At 35.9% G+C, this 18,436-nt stretch overlaps 1 protein-coding gene and 1 non-coding gene across 6 annotated transcripts in view; one reads left to right on the top strand and one right to left on the bottom strand.

Annotated features, from left to right (window-relative positions):
* The window catches only part of LOC106150453 (uncharacterized), a 33,685-nt gene extending 17,216 nt beyond the window's left edge, over positions 1-16,469 (top strand). Inside the window, exons 1-7 of one of the 5 annotated variants that reach the window (XM_013523281.3) lie at positions 639-808; positions 11,026-11,174; positions 11,668-11,817; positions 13,034-13,151; positions 13,349-14,415; positions 15,106-15,177; positions 15,403-16,469. In XM_013523281.3, coding sequence (XP_013378735.2) covers positions 639-808; positions 11,026-11,174; positions 11,668-11,817; positions 13,034-13,151; positions 13,349-14,415; positions 15,106-15,177; positions 15,403-15,608 — 1,932 coding nt within the window. In that variant the 3' untranslated portion in view covers positions 15,609-16,469. Of the gene's footprint in view, positions 1-638; positions 809-2,034; positions 2,403-6,573; positions 7,159-9,931; positions 10,367-11,025; positions 11,175-11,667; positions 11,818-13,033; positions 13,152-13,348; positions 14,416-15,105; positions 15,178-15,402 lie in introns of those variants that run through there. The other 4 variants (XM_013523282.2, XM_013523285.3, XM_013523283.2 and 1 more) reach the window with 4 other exon arrangements.
* Positions 16,470-16,796: 327 nt separating this feature from the next.
* Positions 16,797-16,869, bottom strand: Trnak-cuu (transfer RNA lysine (anticodon CUU)). The gene has a single exon. It is a non-coding gene; the product is annotated as a tRNA-Lys (tRNA).
* Between the last annotated feature and the right edge of the window lie 1,567 nt (positions 16,870-18,436).

The raw sequence follows: 18,436 nt of genomic DNA, 5'->3' as shown, positions 1-18,436 counted from the left end.
ATCAGCGCGAAAGTAATACCTTGCACTATCGTGGTCAACACTGAAGGTGAGATTATAGGATTTGCAATTCTTATGGGATACAGTTTGTCGAGGCACATTTGTCATGTTCATTGGCTGTCATGCAAAAGACGACTATCCATTTAACGCTATCCATATTTATTGAGTAACTTATTATTTAGCAGCAACTCCCAACGGATGGTGGATGTTATACATAGGATGCCTGAAAAGCCGTGGGTTGAATTAGCAACATGCTGCTATCTCTTTATGCGAAGGCACGTATCTTATTTAGTCAAAAACTGTGCCAGCGTTCGTCGCAACCGATAAATAACTACTTTGTTGATTTCAACCTGACCTAAAATTGGAAATTTCGAAACTAGACAGTTGGAAGGTAGGATAACAACGAATTGACAGAACTGACAGCAGACATCTAGAAAGCACAGATTTAAAAACTCATCTTGGCGCGTACCAAAACACAAGCATAAGAAGAACCATTCGGAATAACAGACGGCGATCAAACCTTCAAGAAGAAATCTCTTATAAAGAAGGATGGGACATAAATATCATTCCACATAAGAATACCTTTAAAGTTGTAAAGTAATTGTGTGGATTCTGTAGCATGTACTTTTTTTGACGGCAGAATGAGGTTACGTTCGGAGTCCCGCCGCCCTAAGACACAGGAAACTTTGCCATTTTTGTCTAGGGTGTATTCACAAACTGTTGTCGTTGATTCCACCTCTGAGAGGGTCCCAGTCCTTCCTAAGACGCTGGCTAGCAGTTTTGTATCTGGAAGAGTGTTAACACAGTCTAGGTAATGATATGTAATGATTAATTGTTGCGTTCATCTCTCTCTCTCTCTCTCTCTCTCTGTGTGTGTGTGTGTGTGTGTGTGTGTGTGTGTTTTAGTGTGTACGGTTGTGAATACATGCTCAGGGAAAAATGTCATACATTGTCTGAATTTAATCAATATTTTAATCAAACATTGTCTTATCAATCCCCCTTTATCAAAACAGGTTTCGGTTGATTTCTACTCTGGAGGCATATACCCGAACGTTGTTATATTTGTGTCAGGTTACCTTGTTGTTGATTTTTACATCACAGACAAGCACAAAATTCGAATTGTGCCGTATATGTTATATTTAAGCGATGTCTTGTCGTATACTTTATTTTTTTTTATTTTTTTTTTGAACGTTGCCCATTTATTGAGAGTAGGATCAAAATCGTCTACTCGTAGCGATGTCATTGTATATGGAATTGCTGTAGGTGAGTTATCCAAATTAGTCGAGCACACTCGTTAAGCCCCTGCATTTGCCTTTGAGGCTTCTCTGTTTGCCATAAGATTATTCGTCTTAACTTTGATTACGCGGATTGTGCAAATACAAAGCGAACTAAAATACTGCTTAGGATAAATTTCATTTACTTAAAACTGGAACTGGACTGTTAGTGCAAAACCTCTTCATATAACCTCTGGTAGTAATAATCCACCTGTTTTGTTGTTTCTTTTCAATTTTCAACGCCTTCAAAGTAGTTTCTTGCAATGATGTAACTCGTTAAATAAATACTTAGTGTGTTGCATAGTATTATTATTTGCATTCTACTTGGCCAAGGGCTGATTTATTATATTAATAATCTTAAATTTATTTACCGTCTCATATTTGCATTGCGTTTTGTATCTTTATTATACGAAATATAAACACGTCATGTTAAAGGAGTGCAAAATAAAGAAACGTGAGGGCACATCTTTTTGGGGATTGGGTGTGGAAATACCTTTTTTACCTGTTAGCGTGTCCTAAAAAGCGAGGCGTTCTCTTTTTATCTTTTTATCCAGATGTTAAACGGGAAAAAACAGCCAAGCAAAAATTATCGCCTACAATAAAAAACATCAACCTGAAATTCAGTATACAGACATTCTTTGTGCAAGACCCCCCCCTTATTTCGAACTACCTGAACTGCTTTTAAGCTCATACGGTTAATTTAACACCAGATGTGTACAGCTACATAAATAATAGCATTGGGTAGGTGTGCGTCTGGAGGGCTCACGTTTCATACAGGTGGTTTGTTGATGGGTCGTGGACTAGACTACGATCCTCCTAATGCCCCGTTACTAAGGAGCACTGTCCCGCACAAATTTTGAGTCAGGTAATGGCTGCGCATGATGGGTGACATTCGTATAAATTAATGTAAAACAATTTGAGATCGAATCAAAAATTACCGAAGATATCTACTCAGCAAAACGGTATTAAATATTAGATGCAATGAGACAATGGAGAATTTAAAATGGCAGATAAGGAAGGGACTAAATTACCAACAATAAGGAACAAAGTTACTTTTTTGATCCACGAGTCTGATGGGGAATCGGATGAGGAGACGGAATCTTTGGTGAAAAAGCAAAACGAAAAGAATCGGTGGGTATTGAGTGAAACTTGTTTTTGGGACAATATAATTACATGATTTGAACGCTAACTATAAGAGATTTTATAGGCAATATTTACATTAAGGAGTTGAGCTGACTGCACTTCATGCAATAAAGCAAGGGAAGAGATAAAGGAGCGGACGAGAGATGCACAGACAGACAGACAGACAGACAGACAAACAAACAGACAGTGTAAATGGTTACTTGTCCTGCATATCTTTGTTGTAAATGGATTTTAAAGGTACTCGCCCCTGTCACAGTTCTGATGGCATTACAGGTTGCAGTTTTTCTTAATGAAAATATGTAAGGTAATGTCCTTATGATATATCTGTGTGATAGAATTTTCTTAAAGGCATATCAACTCTTTACTTTGGCGGACAAAGTGCCCTACACCGGATTAGCCTGGGGTAAACGACGATTTTTTTTCATACTTACCAATGGTTAATGAATACGTTCCGACATTTAAACCTCGTCGATTGTTTTTTTTAAATAAAATGTTTTTGGTAATTATCTCTTAAAAGATTGTGACGGAGGGTAGCCATCGTTGAAGGTCCAATGGTCCGATGGCTAGCACAGATTTCAGAATAATTGCGATAACTGCCGTTTTGGTGGTAAAATGAAATTTATTATATTTCTGTGTGTTATTTAGATTGCATTTATTGTGTAGTTTTGAATTTCATATAAAGAGTAGTTATCCTTTTAATTTTTTACATACATAGTTGACACTATAATATCCATATTAAGATTTGTTAAAAAATGTAGGTACCCATGTTAGTTTTGTTGCTATGGTGATTTGAACTGTGGTCTTGATTCCTATATAGAGCCTTATGGGCAATTTTACTGCTTTTGCATATTTTTGCAATTTTCCTCATAGATGAAGTGTGGTCATGGGCCATATTGGCTACACATAGACTATGCAAATGACAGACAGAGAAAAATGCGATAAAGTAACTGGTGTGATTGAAATGCGAGTCGTTTGTTTTTGAATGTGTTGTAACCTAAAATTCACTTAAACAGTATAATAATCGCTTGAAATTTTGAACGCCCATTTTATGGAAACACCTTGGTAAAAACCTTTATTCATTTATTTCCCGGATGTTTAACGTTGTTGTTTTAATCAATAGTAGTCCTTGCTATTTATAAAAGTTGCAGCTGTAAGGACTAGATGATATTGTTGAGATAAGTCAGATTTCACGTAATAAATTAATGGCCTTTCATAGATATTATCATGAAAGGTTCAATGAAACGTTGCCGAAGTGGCACAAATGATGTACAAAGAGGCATGCCTGAACTTAATTGAAAAAGATTCTTACCGTGTCAGCTGCTCTGCTCACCCATTAAAAAGCTAGTTTTCCTCGGCGGTGTTTGAGACGGATTACTGTCCTAAAGTTGACTTTGACAAATACAACCGACAGCTTGAACTAGGCATACTAATCTCGTGCCTTTCACCACCTTTACCTAGGAGATCAAAAACATCTTCAAATTACACTTCAACTATATGTGGCTGAATAGGTTAAAGTACTGTTTGTTCACAACTGATTTTCATTGGAAGTTGTTTGAACACTTCTGCGTGATAATATTAATCAAAATTGATTTGAGGACACCTGCAAATATGTTGGTGTAAAACTTAAGAATAATTTCTAGCATTAATTCGTCCTGCAACATTACTATGTCCAAATTCAAATTCATATATATATGATACATTTGACAAGAATAAGGGAAAATAATGAATCACCACATGTTTAGTTGATTATAAGCAATCTACCATGTTTTTATACTTTATACTTTTTTATACTTGGAATATTTAAAAACAAAGTCGATATAAGTATCTATTGGACTTAATATTTCATATTTTTAAATATTTTAATTTTTCAAAATAGTAAATAGTTACCAGATATATAGCAGGATTTGCTTCACGACCACCGGGGCTGTAGAGGGATAAAGATACATGTACATGTATAGTAGTTGCCAAGGAATGGATTATAGTAAAAAGACAAACTGAGATGGCTGTGTAGAACAACGATAAAATAACCTTTTATAAGAAATTACAGGAGAAAACTCCGTAATTTTGGATTGCAGCATCTCGTGATTAGGTTGTGATTTTAGCACTTTTTAACATGGATATTATAAATGCTATTGAGTCAGTACAAAGACAGTATATATATATATATATATATATATATATATATATATATATATATATATATATATTATTTGAATCTTTGATGAATTATGTGGATAATAACGATGATGCGTTTTTTTATCTACCCGGTTTCGTTTACCGAGACGTCAAAATGTCAGCTAATCTCTAGGCAATCATTAAGTTTTGCTTTTTATGGATCCATAGATCAGAGCTGTATTACCTTAACTGTACTCGTAACATGCGTTTTATGGACATGCAGACAAAAGTTGAGTAAATAATCACGTACATAAGCTAAGAAAAAAGTTATGGTAAATTCCATAACATTATTTTTCTTATGGTGTAAAACGATCGTCTTCCTTTGTGGTTTTTATTGGCCTAGAGCTTGGGCAGAAGGAAGAGGTTCTTAGTTTATTTACAACAATGATGTACTTGGTAAACATTGCATTGGATTCACGTTTTACGGTCAGATTGACAAGCATATAGTTGTTATTTATGATCAAACCATTGTTCTGTAAGCGACCGGAGTATTGTAGAAAATACATTAGAAGACTCAAAGATATTATTTTGTTAGAAAACATGCTTTGAGGGTTAAATGTTCAATTGTTAAGCACTAACGGACAATGTGTACTGAATGGACAATGATCTTGGTAGTCTATTTTTAACAAATCAAACAGAAGTTTAGAATTTTAGTAGTAAGTTTACATACTTTCTTTATAGAGAATAGTACTCGTATCTCACAGGCATATTGCACTCCTTTTAAGTAGGCAAAATGAAATTAAAGACCGTACTAAAAGTTCAGCTTTAACAGGAAGAGATGCCACTAATGCGTAGAATCATTCAATCGACTAAGACAAAAGATAAAGAGTGGATTCATAAAAAAGGGTACATAAGTTTCAAGTCAATTGAGTGATGAACAGTTTTATTTGAAAATTGCACATAACGATAGTCACTGGACGATTTTTAAATATTTTTTTCTTAAACATGTTTTTCAGAAACTAACAATTCATTAATCTAAGATGAGAGTAATTTTGGTGTGCTTAACAATAATTTCTAATGAAAACAAGAATTGTGTCAATCATAGGTTTGCAAGGATGATGCATACCGATTAGCTGAGGGCACTTTCTAAGCGTTTTTGTTATTTTATGGTAAAGGCAATGGTAGTGAGCACAGCTAGTTAACACAGCAAGTTGTATGACTGCAAGGACACTGGTAGTTTTTGGTGTTTCATCTTTAAAAGTAAAAAAGAGAATAATTTGCTTTAATAATGAAACTAATCCTTTACTTAGGTTGAGAAGCAACTTTTAAAAACAATAAATAAAAATCCGCATTGCTTAAGTCCCATAAACAATATAATATTAAAACTAATATGGATGTGTGCTGTTGGGACGTCTGTAGGTAGGGGGAGAGTGGAAAACAACAGAAATTCCCCCTTTTCTTTTTGAGACGACTGACCGAAGGCCATTGTATCAAACCATTGAAATACCCCCTACCTGCAACCACCTTTGGCCCCTTCCCTCATATCAACTCATTTTGCAATCAAGCTAGAAAATCCACAGTTGCAGGTCACACGTAATGTTTCATTCAGGGTTGACATTATCTTGTTATTTTACACACCGATAGTTTTCTAAAATGTGTACTTTGATACTGTACACCGTTGTTGTTCCGTCTGTTTTTGTTACAAATAGAATGGGTGCATTCACAGAGGAGCCAACAACGCTGTTATATCCTTTCAATTTACGACAAGAACGCGCTTCCTTAGGGAGAGAAGGATAAAAACTACCGTTTCTTTTTAAATCGCTTTCTTTCAATCCGTTGTCTAAAGTGTTTTAATTTTTTACTTTTTCATAACAGTAAATATTTAATGGAATGTTAAAAGAAAATGGACACTGTGTTATATTTTTTAGTAAAATTTTCGGCACGCCTTTACCCTCCTTTGTTCCCTCGCAGTCAAGGGCTCAAACGAATCAAATGTCTGTTTTGAGAAGGACAATAAGCTTCCTTTATAAACACCAAAACAAGGTTAACTTAAAGCGGGTGGCAACGAATAAAAAGTTTGAACAGATGAGAGATAAACAGCGCGGCCATCTTTCTTAAAGATTTGCTCAGAATTTGTGCTCTTTACTCAAGAGTCGCTACTACGCGTTAAGGCGGCGAGAATATTTACAGATGACAGCGAGTAAGAAGCGAGAACCGGTGAAATCTCTTTACAGGTGACTTAATCACTCAGGCGGTACACCTGAAGGTGACCTTTGTTTTGGACGCAGGTCACATAGCAACTATACACACGTGTATGTGTGTCCAGAAGTGTTTGCACATGCTATGGATTAACTGAACCCAAACTGCATTGAAAGGTGTATCTTAAGTGGAGAGCTATATCAAATACCGATTAACTCCTTGAAGATACGTTTCTCGCTGACGGCAACATCTGACCCAACAATACTGAGTGAATTATGCCAGAAATAGATAAATAGGGACTATCCAGGACGTTTATTATGGCTAAGAGACCGCGTAGAAGAGGAAGTGAGGAAGAAGACGAGGGTGATTTCCGCCTTCCTCAAATCCATGCTCAAGCGTATGATAATCAATCACCGAAAAAAGAATCAGGGTAAGTGAAAACTCTGAATAAAAGGTTTTCAGAAATATTATTTTCAACACAATACGCCGTATTCGATGGGTTTTTTTTATATCTACAAGCATGCTCTCAAGCCTGTAGCGAACCCTAACGATTTCCCAATGTGTCTGAAATGGGTGTCTAACCATGCACATGTCCAACCATGCACATAAAGTTGTGCTGATGATGGTAATATGCTCTTTTTTAGACGTATATATCTTCTTTTTATTCATATACACCCATTCGTCAAACTAGATATTTTTCCATCCGTTTTGCTGTCGAAATTGAGCTCATTTTGATTAAATTACTGAATATGCAGTTACTCTCAAAATTATTTTCACTTTGAATAAGTTTCGATAATACGGAATTTATAACATTTGGTTACCATGTAAATATAACGGCAGTCTTCGTATCTACGTGACAATCTGTGATAATAGAAAACAAAGAGATCTTAATATTCACTGACTTATACACTACAGTGGGTTAAGAAATCTGACCCATGAACGCAGACATACGCAGACATGCCTTTAGATTTCCCCTTCACTCTAAATCCAATTCTTATAGGATATGAACACCGTACCCCCAGGATAGGATTTTAAAATAATCATTTTCAATTTGATCTGCAGAAAACAGAAATTGAAATTCCCTGTTTAATATTAACCATGTATATCGTATTATGAACATGATAACACCATAACGACAGTCGGTATTACGTAAACCAGCTTTGTCGCTAATACACCCCTAGCGTACAATGTACTCTCTGTTAACAAGAGCCTTGTTTTCTCTGTATTATGAAGCATTTGCTCAAAGTTTATCTTAATAATACGCTCGACTTGTTCTAGAAAAGCATCTATAATTGAATATCTTGAATTTGTAGATTGTCCCCTACGCGTGGTCTGCTTAGCGGTGAAATGTAATGATCTGGAACAATATCATACTTCTTTCTCTGAAAGGGTGTGTAATAAAACTGATAATAAAACATCGGAAGTGTCGACATCGGAAGTAGATTATAGAGAGCTGAAATTGACTTTTCAAAAATTAAAACCATATCGTTCTTAGCTACAGTTAAAGGAATTTAAATTTACAGTTTTTATGGACCTGTTCCATGCTTTGTTGCGTACAAGTGCTACTGCTCATTGTATTGAACAGCCATGGGGAAAAATTGGAGACGTGGAAACCAGGACCTGCACTACAAGAAATCTGCAGGTCCTCCCAATTCTGTGCTGGTCTGAACTAAGTATTTTATTCCCGTTAGTCTACTTTTGCATGTGATTTATTTTTATGTATTGTATTGTCACAGATCTTGCCAATCCAGAAGACCTGCGATATCAAAAATCTTGCAGGTCCTCTGACGTTTCAGGCAGTCACCACCTGTCGGACAGGCAGTTTCCCCCATGTTTGGTATTGCAATAACTATGCATCATTGAAGTTGTTAGCACTTTGGGAAGTAATGGTTGCATCAGTACGCTTTCCGTTTTTGGAAATAGTACTAGGCAGTGCTTATGGGTTTATGGCATATGTATGGGAAAAAATATGACTGTTTCTAGTCGATGATACGTGTGTGATGCTCTGATCACGTTATTTATGGTTATATTTTTTTTTTGGATGTGTCGGAGTGAACTCAGCTTATATATAATTGAAACAAGATATGGATATGATTTTCCCAATTTCTTTTTTCTGATTATGAGATGTAGAGAATAAAGCTCTCATAGATAGGAGCTATACTTTATTTTTGGGGTAACATACTATCTCATATTTAGTTTCTGTTGCATTTTATAAGCCATCCAAAATAAGAAAGCTCTTTTTTTTTTAACTAAAATGATTCTCAAAGAAACGCATAACCATGTATTTGCAAAGTATAAAAAAAGAATGCCAAGCGCCGTATAAAAAAGAAAATTGATTTGGTTTTAGAGAAAATCGCTTGGCTGCCAGGACCGTCGCAACAAACGCATTGCGCATTGTCCACCGCATTACATTGGCCCGAATCAATCGTTCGCAAGCGATCAAAAGTTCGGTTATCAGTTCATATTTTACCGTATTTGTGTAATTTGTTGAATAATCAAACAGAATAACAGGACCTATAAGAAAAAAATGTTCAAGGTACTTTCTGTGCGTGCAAATAACAAAAAAGTCATCAGCACCTTTCTATCCCTTTGAGGTCATGTCGTTTTTGACATTGGAGATTCACATAATAAAACAACCTGGTCTTTGTATTTGATCATTATGATTTGACAACTATTTTATTTTGGATGAAAAATATGCGTACATTGCCATACGAAGTAAAATTAAAAATAGCGGGAGATGGCTTTTGAATTGCTCAAATTTTATGCATATATTCTTATTATAATATTTCAATATAAATATTAAACTATTTACTCCAGCTGTGACTCTGTATTTTGATATCCGCAAATCGAGAAAACTGATTACATAAAATCATCTCTTTAACAAAGAACCGAAAAGCAACACTTTGAAAGGTAAATTACACCTACTGAAATGCAATTCTAGCCGCCAGTTTGCCCCGATTCGTCAATGTGACAAAGCTGCATTCAGATTTACAATTAGGGTCGAAACGTTCTTTGTTGATAATATTTCCTTTACAAGCAAGAGGCCCATTTAAGACCAGAGAGGTTACACTCATATGTAAAAATAGTAAACACCGCCCTTTGTTAATGGTGATACACAACAGTAGACTTGTTCTTAAGCGCCTGTGTTTATTAGCTTGTTACTATGGTGACTGTTGTCTCCCAGGTGACATCAGCTAGAAATACGAACTCTGTCACGTGATAGGCCGTGTCAGAGGGCAAATATTCCATGAGAAAAATACCTTCCAACACACATGTGATAGAAGGAAACGAAATTACACGGACAAAAACGTTGGATTACAGTCAGCATAAGTGTCAATTTGTTAAAACAGCTTTTAGAAGATATTGAGCAAGAGTCATTATGATGAGAGAAAAAATATTAAGGAGGGGCACAAAAAGGTGGTCAGTTTGACCTTAGAGCATGAGGCGGCGCCTAAACGGATAACAATTCAGAAAAGTGACCAGATTCCCGTTCACGGACTACCGGTTGGACGTCGAAAAATGCCTTCCAGTGCGGCATCGTGGAGTAGTATGAGTAGTTCAATCTTTAGCTCTGATGTTTCCAGTTTTACCCCAAGTCAGCTGCTTCTAAGCCGTTGTTTATCTGCTGCCCGAGAAATGTACGTAAACTTACAAAACGAACAGGCATAATTTAATGAATAGTTTTAATCAGTTTGATTTTCAGATTTCAGCACAAAATTAATGCCACCATTTTCAGACGATCTGAAACTATAATCATGGTGTTGACTAAAAATTAAGAACGTTTTTGAACAAGCGTAGATGTCTTTGCCATACTCTTTTAGAAGAAGCAGAGTGAGGGGCATTTTCCATAGAACATTAGTTTGTATAAACGTCTGCTTTTTGTGAAAAGTAACATGTGGTATACGGGGACTGTGAAAGTCACAGGTTACTGAAGTATCCAGCTTAAATTACGTTGTTATACTGTGTGCAACATACGATCGTAGTTAAATTATGCATGCGATTTCGTCTGTTGGAGGTGAGATTTCGTGACCCTGCATTTTACAACACGCAATTCTCAGTAAATGATATTTGCTCCACCTTATATTTATACGCGTACATTTCTACAGTGATAATGCCTGCAATATCTTTTCATGTACATAAAAAGTAGACGATCTCATTTCAGAAATTGAACGATACAATTTTATTTCATATTTCAGATTTTACATGAAGAAACCTTCCAGGTTTGCACGAAGAAACTTTCCAGAGTTTACATGATATAACAAAAAAGATATCTCTATTGTTTATTTTTTCCTTATAGATACGGAAGAAAGAGCAACAATCAAGAATCTCTGCCTCGAGCAGACCTAAACTCGCGCGGACTTGTAGCAAATCGGGACGTACTACAGAGAGAGGCCACCAACAGCGGAACTCGAACAAGTTCCCTACCGTTAACCAGAAGTCAAAAATGCAAGTTACATTCATTTACAAAGCCTAAAGGCTTTCCATATATAACATTTTCCCTGTATATGTCCATCTGTTCCTGCTTCTGTAATCTTTCATCCCCTCCCCTTCATTTTTATCTTTATCTTTTTTCGTTGTTAAACATCCTATTTTCATATTTTTTTCACTTTTCACGTGCGATTTATTTGCTTGTGTAGCCTTTTTTAACGCGATCTTTGTTATTTCCTATCCATCAACGTTTTTTCATACTTTCAAATAACGTTTACGTTACTAGTCATAATTTATCGATAACAGTGAGCGATGGAAGTTTTATTTTATCTTTGACCTTGCATTTTAGTTATTTTATTTTAAATCTTTTAACATTCTTTTTTTATTCATTACTAACTTTTTTCACCTATGATTCAAAGAATGTATTTGTCCAACCCTAGGGTTGCAAATTTAATAATAATAATAATAATAATAATAATAATAATAATAGAATGAAATATTTTATTCCCAGTGGTCGAAACTAGTGCTCGCAATGTATCTTCGGCTCCAAGCAAGAAGCAGACCTCCCCTACCCGAGCTCTCCCCAAGATTAACAACCTGGTGAACGGTGGCGCAGATCCTAATAGCCAGGAGACACACACTTCACGGGGACACAGAGACGGTAAATATACCTTCACCTCAATTCTCCCTCTTGTCTTTTTCTCTGTTTATTCTTTTCAAAACTTAAGCTCATGTATCAGTTATCCTATTTAAATCGAAAAATATTGCCATAGTCTTGCACCACTTAAACAAGACCATACGTGTACCTCTGCGAGTTTTTTTTTATCTAAAATTTGACTTCCATATCTTAGAAGTCTCCTGTTAGTGATCAGGTACAAATTTTTATATTAAAAAAACCTGATGAATTCTCCTCAACTTCCATAGCTAAACAGCTGTATAATCTAAAGCCATTGCGAAATCAATCGGGATAAGCTGCAAGTAGATTTCCCTGTTAAGATTCCACTGAGTGCTTTCTATGGGTAAACCAAACATGATATGGCTTTTCGTTTTTGTCGGAGTTTGGATAATCCGTTAAATTCAATGTGCTATGTGTGGCACACCTTCTATTATTTCGCAATTCGGTCCACCTATGTAGTAAACATATTTTATTGACACAGTTTAAGGTAACCTTTTAATCCCTTATTTAACTTTGAATAAAATGAATGTTATTTAAATACCTCGCACCGGTATAAACTTTCTTTCATATATTGCTTCTGGCAAATCAAGCGTACAAAAGAATTATGAGCAATGGTATTGAGAACATAATATGTCTCTATTTCTGCACTTAAAAGACGTCCAGTAAGAGTCGCATACAGTGATCAAAATGTAGCTTAGCTTTTAGGGAATGAGTTTGTTTGTGGATATGTTACTAACGCTAACGCTGGATATGTAAGAGCGTTTTCGTTGAGAAACATTTAGGTTTACCTTTGCCTGCCAAATCAGTATAGTGGTTTACTATAGAGTCAACGGCGGGTGTCTCTTCCGTTTTCTATTTCAGGAAAACCTATTTCTACTACAAATAAAAAAGAGATGAAATAAATAGATAAATCTGACATAAGAAATAAAAGAGAATAATGGTGATCAATGAAAAATGCAAAATAAATAAATAGAATGAAGTAAATGAAATTATTAATACTGTAGGTCTATATACAAGCCAGGAAAAGCTATTGCGACACTGATGCCGATATTGAATAAAATCATACACTGCATACTTATGTAAATTGTTACGAAGCAGAATTGGTTGCGTGCCGTCAATAAATCTGGGCACTATGAGATTGATGAAGTAAGGCATTATGGGTATTTTTCATTAACAAAACTATGTTATGTTTTCTTCGCAGGTTATGCAGGTAAATCAACAAGAGATAAGGATGCGCAATTTGTTAAATCTAAGAAATTTGCCAGCAGTTGGGCCCATAATAGAGCAGATATTTCACCGAGGTCTCAACACCAAAACAAGTAAGATTTTACGTTTCTCGGTTTTATGTTTTTATAATTTTTGTAAAGTCGGTTATGTTTAAAAGGATGCAAATCTGACTGCTGATTACACTTTGCTCAACTTTTTTGGTTTGAAAATTAGTAGGCCTTAGATAAACTATTGAAGAAGTTCTAATAGCTTATCAACTTCATGATTTTAAGTTGTGTTTTCTTTACAGGTCGGACACAAAAAGCGTCGCAACAAGTGATTCTAGTCAACAAGCCCATGCCAAACCGCAAGGAATTTTACGTAACAATACTAAACACGACGAAGGTTCAAAGGCGACTCAGGAAATCGCAAACACTGAAAACGGCGTTAGAACCCGATCTGGTGCTTCGACTGGTAAAGATGTAAATAACAATGTAGGAAGTGCCCACAAAGCTCAGTCGCAATCTAGTCAAACCAGGGACACAACTAAACAACCGTCCGTTACAGTTACCTCAGAGAAATTTGCTGAACACGGGACTACGAAAAAGCCCGACGGGAACGTTCAAACGTTAAAGAGAGAATTCACTCGAAACAAAACAACTTTTACATTGAAGACAAAGGTTGAAGAATTGCCTGTCGAATATCAAAGAAGCAAATCTATTTATGTTGCTGAAACTCGTCGACTATTAGACACATCTAAGTCAGAGACGCGCCCTTCGAAAAAAGAAATTCTGATTCGAAAAATTCCTCCGTGGAGGAGATCTACAGATTACGTTTTAACACCAAATGAAACCACGAAATACCGAGAGATAACCAGCGTATACGGGACACAAACAGAAATTCACAAAAAGCAAAGGAAACGAGAATTCTTTAAGCGTTTATCGAAGGTCCAAATGGACGCGGTCATACAGCACAACAAGTCTGTAGAGAAACAAGAACAAATGAAACGCCAAACAAGGGCAAGACAGCAAAAGGAATTAAAGAGAGTGCGAGAGAGGTTTGAAAAAGAACAAAAACAACGCTTTATGAGCCAGTATGTCACTAGTCGGGTGCTTCAAGTTGAGAAAGAGACTCGGTATGAATACGGTCTTCCAGAAGATCTCCATAAAGTCCAAGGCAATCAAATGAAACTGAAGCGCAAAAAGTCTGTCTATATCCCTCTAAATAAGTTTAAAAAGGGAGTCAACCAAGTGAAGAATATGAACAGGTTCAAGAAAATGTTTGACATTCATTTTGGTCCATCATGGGACCAGAAAGCGAAGGTTCCCAAAATGGAAGGGGTGGATGTCGTAACAGTGGACGAAATTGATGAACATGGTAAGTTTCAAAATTAATGTTGATAAGTTTGAGCCAAATGTTTCTTCTTCTTCTTTTTTTTCTTCTTCTTCTAGTGTCAGGCTCGGTGCAGGCATCGACGATAATGGAACTCCAGTTTTCCCTATTTTCAGTCACTTGGATGAGTTGGACAATCGTTGAGTTGATACATAACTATTAAGGCTGTCAATATATGCTGTTTTTTTTTTGTCTTCCTCTACTTTTTATTAGTTTTAATAGTTTTTCTATTTGATGGTATGGCCCAGAGATTTCATTTGACTTTTTCTAATTGTTTTCATCAGTGATCGTTGTACACATGCAAGGTTGTGACACTTCTTTATTGGTCTTTCTTTCTGTTCAGGATATTCTCAACAATCTTCTTAGGTACTTCATTTCCGTAGCTTCCAGTTACCTATTTCTGTTATTTGAGATAATCCAATATTTATTGTCCAAGTTAAATGCCACCTTCTATCGCCCTTTGCATAAATGGAGGCTAATAAAAACTTAGGCCTACTTAGATCAATGATTCAATCTTAAAGTAGAGGCAAACAAAACAAAAGGATAAATACAATAGAAAATGGATGATTAAAAACGATAAAAACCACCACGAACATATTAGTAATGTTTACAAAAGTAAAAAGGCAAAAACAAATAAAGAAACCAACTAAACGCTTTAATGTCATGATTTTGCAGGTAACAGGAAAACCAAGAAATTAGACATAAAGTCAGTGATGCACGAGGCGAATCATCTGGCAACGCCGGAAGGTAAGTTCACTATTTCTCCGCAACCTGAGGGTGGGGTGGGAGGGGATTAAGTAAGGCACATAGGAGAGAAAGACTGCGTTCATGACCGGTTACCATATGACTGGTTTATGTAATTAAGTATTTTAGTTTTATAGCGATGCTACGTTTTTTGATGTTCCACTAGATATGTGGGCAAACGCACACAGCACTTTTATTTTGAGTAAAATCACTTTCTGACATTTTCAGACGAAACCCATGAAAAGGACACACTAGGCCTTGGCGACCCAGAGGTCGATAAACTCTCTGTTGCGTCCCTCCAGATAGACGATGACGACGGCACCAGTGATATATTTGAAAAAGCGATGGAGAAATACGGGATAGATTTAGATAGTGAGGACGACGACGATGACGATGTGGACGAAACAAGAAAGGAAGATCCTACTTTAGTATGACCCCTGTAATTAGCTGCTGATTAAGGCAGGGTTTTCCTCGGGGAAATGCTTTACAAAAAACTTCTCGTTTCAAAGCCATTCCTCTGGTGCTAAGATTTTGACCGACAAATACGCATTATACATGTTTTCTCCGCGTTTTTATTTCATGCGTTAAAAGAAGCTACATGTACCCATGAAAGGAACTTCAGAGAGAGAGTTGTATTCTACAAAAAAATATATGAATTTTATACTTCATGAGTAGGGTAGTAAAGGTAGTTCAAGCTAAAACAGATTCTTTATGAAAAATTGCTTTCTCCGCGAAACACCAAAATTTTCTTTCAAAATTTATTTGAAAAAGGCATAGCATACAGAACGAGCACAGAAGCAAAAATTAAACAAGCCAAATAAAAAGCCAGTCGAAAATTTGAAAGTGAAAAAATGAAGATCAAATGCTACAAGACCGTAGATCTCCCGATTTTATCTTTCATGGTTGACATTGAAAAGTCCATGTGTGTACATGCTTTAGTTATGTGACTTTATCTGTCAAATGTGAAATGTACGTCATCTTGTTTATTCCATGATTAGAAACGTTACTATAATGAACGTTTACTCAAAAGTGGCTATCGAATCTAAACAGTTTCTTGATGAGTTTGATATAGGCCTACATTCAATTTCTGTAAAGTTTTTTTCCCTATGTAAAAGAAAGATGTGATTAAATGAGTACTGGGAAAGCATTTTTTTAAAATCAGAACCTTTTCCTGTATAGAATGTTCAGCTTATCTTTGTTTTTTTTTTTTCTTCTTAAGAAAATACTACATTTTATGATATTTTTGTACTACATTTGCTTTACAATAAAATGATTTCTGCGACATATTGATAAAAGTTGTTTCTGGTTATTTTGTTACACGCTAGTGCTATACAATTCATCCCTGTCTTTAAATCCATCAGATTATCAGTAATCTAAGTCCTAGAGACCACTATAACTTAGGAACAATAGGAACAGTAGTCCCATCAGGGGTTAGGTTTCTGGATCATGACTATATTAGATGGAACATGTAATACTACCTGACAAATTGGTAAAATTGCCTTATCACCAATTTCTTGGCTTTCTTCTCCTCCTCACATTCATTTTACACAGTGATGAGTGTACACAAAGTGATATAGACAAAATATATACAAATTAAATTTGAAAAATGGAAAATATTTCATCGCCCAATGTGGGGCTCGAACCCACGACCCTGGGATTAAGAGTCCCATGCTCTACCGACTGAGCTAACCGGGCTATTTTTCTTGCCTTAGGTTAAATGTTTTCTATATTCTGACGTATATCACCAGACACTTACACTTACATATTGGGTGCAAAAGCTCATTTTTCCAATGCTTGGTCAACTATTTACAAAACTGAGAATACTTTAAGTGCGCCTGTAACAGTGACAATAGGCTTGTGAGGCCAAAACAGAGTGCATTTCATATGTAGGTCATGACGTCAGCAATTTCCCGCCATACTTTCAAATTGATTAGGAGCAGTAGGACGAACATCTTGGCAAGTGATCCTAACGCGGCTGCGCGTGGGTGCGAAAAGGGCAGGTCTTTTAAAGCAGAATGGATACAAACAAAGGGAAAAATCATCATTAAAGGTCCGTAATGTGTCCAAGTAAGGGTCCTATAGATTTCTGAAAAAAAAAAAAAAAAAAAAAAAAAAAATATATATATATATATATATATATATATATATATATATATATATATATATATATATATAGGCACAAATATTCCCCTCTTGAAATTAGAATTTTGACTAGGTAAATCATAGTTCTAAACTGAACCAAAGAGCATTGTTTGCTTTCCCAAACATCAAAAATTTCTCTTGAGCAGGCCCCGGGGCGATGTTCGGCTTCGCAACCGAGACCTGTCGTTCCGGACCCCCACATAGGCCATGCATCTGTTTGAACTACCCCGTAAATGACTGTTCTTAATTCATTTATAGGCCTATTATCTTAATTAATATATTATGAAGTTAAACTTTGCCGAACAAACTCAAAAAGCTTCTCCGCTTCATTTTTGTTTATCTCCAGAAGTATGAGATGACCCCACCCGTACAACAGTGCTTTGTAGCCTGTCTACTGTCTGTGATAGTGCGTGCGTGTGTGTGCCTCGTCTTGAACGCTTAATTTTGTTACTTGAAGAACAAAGTACTTATTACTTATTCCGTCATTTCCATGTTACATTTGCGTAATATAAATTTTTACCTCCGCCAAGGAGGTTATGTTTTCACCCCTGTTTGTCTGTTTGTTTGTCATCAACATAACTCAAAAAGTTATGGACCGATTTTGATGAAATTTTCAGGAACTGTCAGAAGTGGTCCAAGGAAGAGATGATTAGTTTTTGGTGGATCAATAATCAATCAATAATCAAAAATAATCAAAAATTGCTGCCTTGGCGGAGGTCTTCGCTCTCGGAGTGCTTTTCTAGTATTTTACAAAGCTTCACTGAAAACCTGTGTTTGGATTCATCGAGTAGTCCAGGATTTCACATGGAAATGCTTGAATACAAAGTTGGCATGTGAATATGGGATGAGACAAGTGGTGGTGAAACATGTTTTAAAACAGCTCAAGTGAATGAAATGATAAATATAGGCCTATAAATAAATAAATAAATACACCGGTCTCACCCACCCCCTGGATTCGCCTTTTGAATATATATGCCAGTAGTACTGTGAATTGAGGATGCTCCTATATATAAATAAAAGCGTTGTTTTCCTGCTAGTAATCAGTAACTTATTTATCACCTGGATTTCGGAAACACCTAAACTTACATAACCGGAGTCTAAATTAGAATGATAAAGCTTT

Source organism: Lingula anatina, chromosome 1 (genome assembly GCF_051362555.1).
Source record: "Lingula anatina isolate TDL-2025a chromosome 1, LinAna3.0, whole genome shotgun sequence".
NCBI lineage: Eukaryota > Metazoa > Brachiopoda > Lingulata > Lingulida > Lingulidae > Lingula > Lingula anatina.
The sequence above is the reverse complement of the archived record's forward strand: the minus strand, read 5'-3'. Positions and strand labels throughout refer to the sequence as shown.